This window comes from Triplophysa dalaica, chromosome 4 (genome assembly GCF_015846415.1).
Source record: "Triplophysa dalaica isolate WHDGS20190420 chromosome 4, ASM1584641v1, whole genome shotgun sequence".
Classification (NCBI taxonomy): Eukaryota; Metazoa; Chordata; class Actinopteri; order Cypriniformes; family Nemacheilidae; genus Triplophysa; species Triplophysa dalaica.
The window spans coordinates 14876440-14884286 of NC_079545.1; the positions used below are offsets into that span (position 1 = coordinate 14876440).

The window sequence follows — 7847 nt, forward strand, 5'->3', positions numbered from 1 at the left end:
CATTTGCTAATGACATGTTTTAAGCATATTCACGCAGGCGTTACAGTATTAGTCAGTCAGTTTCACGACTAGTAATGCTCATGAAGTATTAATGCTAAGCACAACGTCTCCCTTACTTCCCGATAAAACACTACTTCGTTTAATTTAATACCAATAAAAGCCGTACATACCAGCAAAATGCTCTTCATCTATCCTGTGTGCTGTCGGCGTAGTTTTGGAGCCGTTTGGAGCACGTCACGAAGGTGCTGCGTGTCAGCTTAACCAATGAAAAGTGTAGCAGCAACAAGCACGCTGCGGCTGCACGCTTGTGCGTGCTGCGTAAGGATGCAGTCACGTCCGCTGGGAGATTTGGGAAATGTTCGTAAAAATCTAACAGTCTTATGTTTCAGCGGGGTGGCAACAGGGGTGAGAAGGACTTCGTCTGGGGTGGCAATTGCCACCCCAACTAGCCCTCTGGCTCCGCCACTGTTGCTAAATGTCTAAATTCCATTCCATTTTCTACCGCTTATCCAAACTACCTCGGGTCACGGGAGCCTGCGCCTATCTCAGGAGTCATCGGGCATCAAGGCAGGATAGACCCTGGATGGAGTGTAAATGTCAAAATGTAAAATGTAAATGTAAAGACCGGCTATATGTTTGCCCCTCCTTGATAATGTGTTGCTATTTTAAGAACCCTTCTTTGATTTCAAATGCAATCCTGCTCAGGTACATCCATTGTTTGGTAAACGCTGACGTAAAGGTACATCATTTCTTAATTATGTTTATTTTTTTAGATTGATTTATTTGTTTTTATTGTATCTTTAGTAATTCAGTTTGATTTACATTAAAAAGTTTCTCACTGCCAACATTTCTCAGATGACAGTTTCAATCCGTTTCCCTTGCCTCTATATTGAAAATCTGTTGCTGTATGTTTACGTGGGTTAAACTCAAATGATTTCAAATTTAAATTAGAATTATTAGAAGTTTATTGTTGCCAATCACGGAAATGTTAGGAAATTGTTTATGCACTTGCTCAATATAATATATTGATAACTTTTTATTATTGGATTGCAGATTAATATTTGTCAGTTGGCTAATGTTGATGGGTGGAGGATTTGTTTATTTATATTGTTGTAACTCCAAAGGTGAAATATGGATTACAGCCTACATGTCCAGACAGCCCAATTGTCGTATTTGGTCGAGATCAAACTTGCCATTTTAATCTGAATCTATTCATGTCTTTATGAAATTCCTAATGAGATGCTAACAACATCAGTACCGTTGCAGGCTTGTTTGCATCTGATAGCATCTCAAAAACACATGTGGTTTGCAAGCGAGTGTGTTAAAGACCACATGAGAGCTCATTATCTATTACACACTGTTACCATATGCCAGAATAAAGATAAGGCTAAACTTTACAGTGTAGAGTACAGGTGGTTACTCTGTGGATATTTGTGTGTAAAGTGTTTTATTTATGTCTGGATAGACTCATATTCTATCCATATTACCATGTGGATAGCTTACAAATTGCCAACAAATCTTATTTACTATGTGTACATTTTTAGAGGCATACAAATCTTCACACATCCACTTAGGATTTATGTGGCATTGAAAATAGCACAATAGCACATTTATGAATGTTTGTGCATTTATTTCATCAGTAATGTGGTGCTTTGTTGGCCAGCCTTCCTCTGTGTACGATCCAACACTTCATACTGTACTATGAATTTTAGCATTTGAAGTACTTTTTACTGTGTGATTAGAATTGCTTTGAAAGAAACATCTTACCAAATTATCAAATCCAAATGATTCATAGCAATGAGTTACAACCAAAGGCTCACTCCACTGCTCACCCCTCCCTTTCAAAGTACTACGGATAGTATTAGCTAGATAGAAATAGCTCATTCTAAGCTATTAAAGGAGTCATATGACACGGCTAAAACAAATATTTTCGATTGTTTTAGATGTAATGCAATGTGTATGCACGATTTAAGGTTAAAACGCTGTATTTTCCACTAACGTGCATCTTTGTATCTCCTCTTTGTCCCGCCTCTCTGAGACACGCAGATCTTTAACAAAGCGCATTGCTCTGAAAAGCAAAGTGTGCTATGATCTTAGTGTTTTTCTGTCAAAAAGATTACACACTCGACCTTTAAGTAAGCCTGAAAAGAAGAAACTGAAAAAAGGTAAATGTTTTATGGACTTTCTCAGTTATTCAATAGAACTGTAGGAGCCATGTGTTGAGGTGAATGTCATGTGACGAGTGTAACGAGTTTAAACACCTGTTGTATTACGTGTTTGCTAAGAAAGATTGGGGTGAGTGCACTTTTTTTTTGTTTACCTTATGGTACTTCTTATGTTCATCATGATTCATAAATCTGAAGATGTAAGTATTAAGATGATTGGCGAGTCAGGAAGTACCTCACTCAGCTCCTTAGCATTTTTGGTTTTATTTATGCCGCTGCAAGAATGTTCAGTAAATTTATCAGTTCCTGCATTTGCATTCATTTACTTAGTTGACACTTTATCCAAAGTGATTTACAAGTGCTCAACATTTTGCCTAAAAGAGCCAAAAGAAATCAAGAAAGCTTTCCTGTAGCTCAGTGGTATGAACAAGGTTGTGGGTTCGATTCCAGGGGATTGCATATGCCTAAGTATAAATGTATAGGATATCGAAATGTAAGCAAAATGCATAGATGTATAGAAAGAAAATTATTTATGTGAAATCCACAAAAGATCAACTTTTTTTGAGAACAGGAGAAGTCAAAATGATGTAAAAGTGGATTTTACCAATAATTCCAGTCGAATCCCTGACTGTCTGTTCTATTTAACTTCATTAGACCAGAAACCAGCACTTTTAAAATGAAAAGACCTTAAATGTAGACAACCCATGATCTCTAGCTTGTAGACAAAGCCACACACCAACAGGCCAACATACTTTAATCCTGCTCTAGAATCAAGTCTGTTCACTAATGGATAAGATTTAGGATAAGACTTCCACAATATGAAAGACATATGAAAGATGTTATTTTGTGAAACCCTGCCGGAGGAGTTGGAACAGTAAGAAATATGATGGAGCAAGCGGAAGCTGAACTTGGCTAGTATAAGGTTTGTTTGCTCTGTTGTTTGTCTGTGGGTGAGACACCTTGGAGTGAATCACTCCTCTGTTTGTGTGTCTTTTTCTAAACCTGCCAAACTATCATTTGATCTCTCTTTACCAGCACACCGAGAGCAAACAGACTACAGCAAAAATTGGATTTCTCTCACTTCATGCTGAATTTAAGGAAACTGTGATGCTGCTCCTGACGGTGGCCAATGTAAGGAAAATAACTGAATAAATCTGTTTTATTTCAATGAAAACACTTATCATAGTGCTTTACAGGAACAGTCCACCCAAAAATGATTCACACACACAGTTCCAAACTTGTATGACCATTTTAATACAGCGGAAAAAAAAGATTTTAAGAGTTCCCATGTCTACAGAATGGAGCTTTTGTGTTTCAAAAAGCACCATATGACTATGTTTCTATATGTTTTCTATAGTTAAAACTCTAACGGCCGGGCCACACATACTCTGTGCGCAGTACGTATGCGGTGCGTATAGCAACACGTATGCAGTACAGACAAATAGTTTTAAAATAACTTACCATACATTTCTGTGGCCAATGAAACTGCCTCCCACGCTTTGTCTTTCGCATTCAGGTCTTTATATAAATAGTCCTGGGCGTCACAGCTCTTTGTACTTTTATACTTCGATAATTAGTCGCGTGTCATCCATCGCGCTACTGTCTTGTTCATTCTGGACCCCCTGCTTGTCACGTGATTGTCACTATCTGCATGCACTTTCCCATGCAATATAAAAACTGTAGGATATCCTGGTAACTGTTTTGCTTTTATTGCATAATTAAACAAATAACATAAATAAAAAACTGCAGTAAACTTCATTTTCAAACTTCCTGTTCATTTTGAGCATGATACGTGTGCTATCACTTTAAAACACTGATAAATGAAAACCCACACAAGTTTGAAACTACACGAGGGTTTGCAAATAATTGGGGAATTTTCAGTTTTTGTCTAACCATCAGTTTAAATGCCTGAAACTCCAGGCACAATGCAGTTTTACATTTCAGATGCATGGGCTCTCTAAATTAGAATGGATTTTGATTGGCTGTCAATGTTTTGTCATGAATGGACTGAACAAAAATGTACAGTATGTAAAATCTTTAAGTTCCTAACATCTTTTTGCTTTGCACGATGTATCAGAGACAAATATCACACAATAAATTGAGGGGTTATATCATTTTGAACTTTAAATAGGTTTACTTCAAGAAGCACTGACGTATCTCAGGGCTATGCACAGGTCCTGCTTCATGAGCGAGGTACATGCAGGTTTAGAAAACAGGCACTTTATCATAAAATTACCTAAAGCGTTCTTATAAACATCGTTTGCAACATTATCAGGAAAGCCATCCTATACAATTTACAAGCTAATAAAGATTTTTTTGCAAAGGCAATGAAGTCAAATTTGGGAATGCAATATGATGTAAATCAGCTTTAGTGCATGCTCCTGATTACAGCTTAGACTATTTTTACTCATACCTTGAACACTAAAAACTAATAGAAATGCACATACAATGCCCCTTAGGCTTCCAAGTGCAAAATTGTCATCATCATTTGGTTTGTTTTTACAAAGACTTGGGAACATATGGCCCATCTAACATTAATTTCAGCTATGGAAAGGAAGAATTTTTCGATCCACAGGCTTTGTGTAAAACATCATCAGTCCAGCATGTGAGGTTTGAAAATCTTTGATCAGAAGAGGCTGGCGTTCTCTAACAGAATGCACCCTTACTTTCCCTGTGACAATGAGCTGTGTGATGAAATCCATCCATAGCACCAAATCTAATCACTGCGTTATTACCTCCTGCCAACCTCTTCTGATGACAATCCAGACATGTCTGATGTCTGATTGTCAAGCGTGTGGTGTTTGGTTTAGAGGGCAGTTAATGTCTGTATAAATTCCTCCGTGCGGAAAACCCTAAAAATTAATTTCACTCTAACACCGTTGAGCATTTGCAGGTTTTTTGTTCAGATTTAACCAAAAAAGTTACGTATTGTTGCTTTAAAGGAATTAAACCTTGAGTAAAGAGACATTATCAGTGGGTTAAGATGTTGAGTGTGTGAGCATGCAGTGTTGAGATAATGTTTTTCGATGAACCCTACCTCAAGCGTTTTTACTGAGTAAGATAAATGAATTCCTCGAGCTTGCGCTTCGTTTTTGAATGGGGCTAAATTTATGATTAAATCAAAGATTGCCAGCCAAAATAAGGAGGCACGAATCTAGCTCCTAAATTAAGCCAGGGTTTCATGCCCCCGGCGTGTTACACATCAGCAAGTTCAAAGCAAAATTCGGCTCTGATTCAAGATTCACTTATAAACAACCAAACATAGGATGAGAATAACGTGACCTATTTTATCATCATGACGCAAATGTCTTATTTTTCTGTCCAACAGGAGCAACCTGTGTTGAGGTATGCTTATCTTTGTTTTGTGGAGTATTTGCTGAGAAAACGTGTGCAAAGACAGAAATGGTGCAGGGATCATACCTGACACCTGATGCTATACGGCAGATTTTGTAAAAATGTCACAAAATTTATCCAGTATGATCAAAGATGACTACTTGTGGCACAAAAAAACCTACACCTATACAGTACATGACCTTTCAATAATCGTCCTTTATTTGTCACCATTTCATCATGCATTTTTTAATACAGAGTATCTAGATGGAGGTTTTCTAGAGTTATGGGTGTATGTATCTTATTTAACCAGATTTACACTGCTTCCTGGTAGAAAACTCTCCTTATAAATGAAATTGTAATGCAGTTCTCTAAGGCACTTAAACTGAATAAGTTAAAACTAAATCACTCTGGACAAAATTCACAACTGGGACACTTTGAGTAGGACCCATAATTGTATTTATCTGCTCTATCAAGATAAACTATGTAAATCAATAGCTCAACAAATAAAAGGGATTAAAAGTAAAAACTGTTTGTGCTGTATTGTGAGACGTATGTAAATTTCGATTACACCTTGCACTTCTGGCTAGACCTAATCTACATTTCGTTACACTGTACTTGCATATGTGTAATGACAATAAAGTTGAATCTAATCTAATTATTGCAACACTTGTACATTACGCATTGAAGATTCACATCGGCAAGGGTCTTAATTTCAGAATAACATTCAAATATTTTCTACTGCTTCATAACAGACCCACTCTCCATAAACCATGGGTCTTCTATGCCCTGATATATTCTCACTGTGAGACTGTAGGCTACACGAGATTTCCACGCGTTTAAGTGGACTCTCCATGTGGCTGGATCCTGCAAACATTTACAAACCAGCGTTTGCAGCAAACAAAACATTAGGTCAAAATTGTCTTTCTTTCTATATCTGTGTCATCCCCCAATAATATGCACAAAACATTTCCAACGACTATTTAGGAACCAATTGCTACCCAAGAAAGACTGGTCATTGAGTGTTCATACCTACCTAAACACAACATCAATATAAAAAAAATAACTGTTGCATCAGGAGACTTTTACTAACCTTCAACCTCATCCTCGGGAAGGTTGACCGGTGCCCGGTATGAAAGGATATCTGGAATAGTGCATACCCCCCGGTACATCAAAGTGGAAGTCACCGGGTGCATAGGCATTTCTGCGGTCTGTGTCGGACAGCACTTGTGTATCGATCCTCATATATGATTTACAGTCCAGAACGCAACTTTTCATTTGGCTGGAAAAGCCTTCGTTCATTCGATCAGACTGAATCCCTCACTGGAGAAGACGCGCTTAAATCTGTGATCTTATATAGGAGAGAGAATTCCATGGAAAGGTCCGATAGCACTCTCGCAGCGCGCGCAATTGCGCATCCCTCTCCAAGAAACCAGGTTTAGGAATTCACAAATATTCGCAGGTCACAGCGATTCGATGCTTTGGATCTTAAATTAGGAGAAATCCACAATGTATCTAAGCTCTAAAGCTAATTGTAAGACAAAGGAGAAATTAATTACGGAGGGTCCATCGCAGACGCGCACGCATCCTACAAACACGCATTTTATCACTGCGACAAAAGTACGCGCGCGGTGGCGATGTTACTGTTCCTTAAGCGAATCGATCGATTCTACCTCCAGTTCGTTAGGCAGACGTCTTCATCTTATTGTTTTCGCGTAAACCGCGTCTCAAAAAGCGCAGTCGAGCTTCAAGGATTGCATGCACTTGTTGGATACAGAGTGCCACATGTTTAAGAAATTCGCTCTACGCGTGTAGAGGTTGGAGATAAAGGTGTTTCCCTTGAAATGAAATAAAAACAAAAGAATCACTATGGAACAAGGCAAAATAAAGCCTCAGAACGCGGGGTTCCCTTGAGATTTATCAATATTTAGTTTGAGCCAGAGCAGCTGCTCCTCTCTATAAGAGGTATTTCCCATCCGCGCTCTGCAGGTGTTGGGGGCGTTAACACAGGACGCGTAATAGCATTCAAACAGTTAAACGCAGCATAAGGAATCTGAACGCGGGAAAATTGTGTTTCTTTTTCAAAAGTTGAATGGTTTTGACACGCACATCAACAAATTTACAAAAACGGACGCAAGAATGCGCATCTTTTAAATGCCCATTTGAAATAAGCAAGAAAAGGTTTAACATTCAAAAACAGCAAAATATACCACAAAGGAATATAAGGGAAGTGTTTAAGATCTTAAAGTGTAGACTTGAAACGACTGTTTTAAAATTGATATGTAGTCTTTTTTTTAATCCCACACTTCATCTTTAAATCAGGACGCACGAGAACGCAATGTCCCTTAAAAC

At 38.1% G+C, this 7847-nt stretch overlaps 1 protein-coding gene across 1 annotated transcript in view; it reads right to left on the bottom strand.

Annotated features, from left to right (window-relative positions):
- LOC130419534 (calcium-binding protein 7) overlaps positions 1-7421 on the bottom strand; it is a 31624-nt gene extending 24203 nt beyond the window's left edge. Inside the window, exon 1 of the mRNA XM_056746354.1 lies at positions 6589-7421. Coding sequence (XP_056602332.1) covers positions 6589-6697 — 109 coding nt within the window. The 5' untranslated portion in view covers positions 6698-7421. The remainder of the gene's footprint in view (positions 1-6588) is intronic.
- Between the last annotated feature and the right edge of the window lie 426 nt (positions 7422-7847).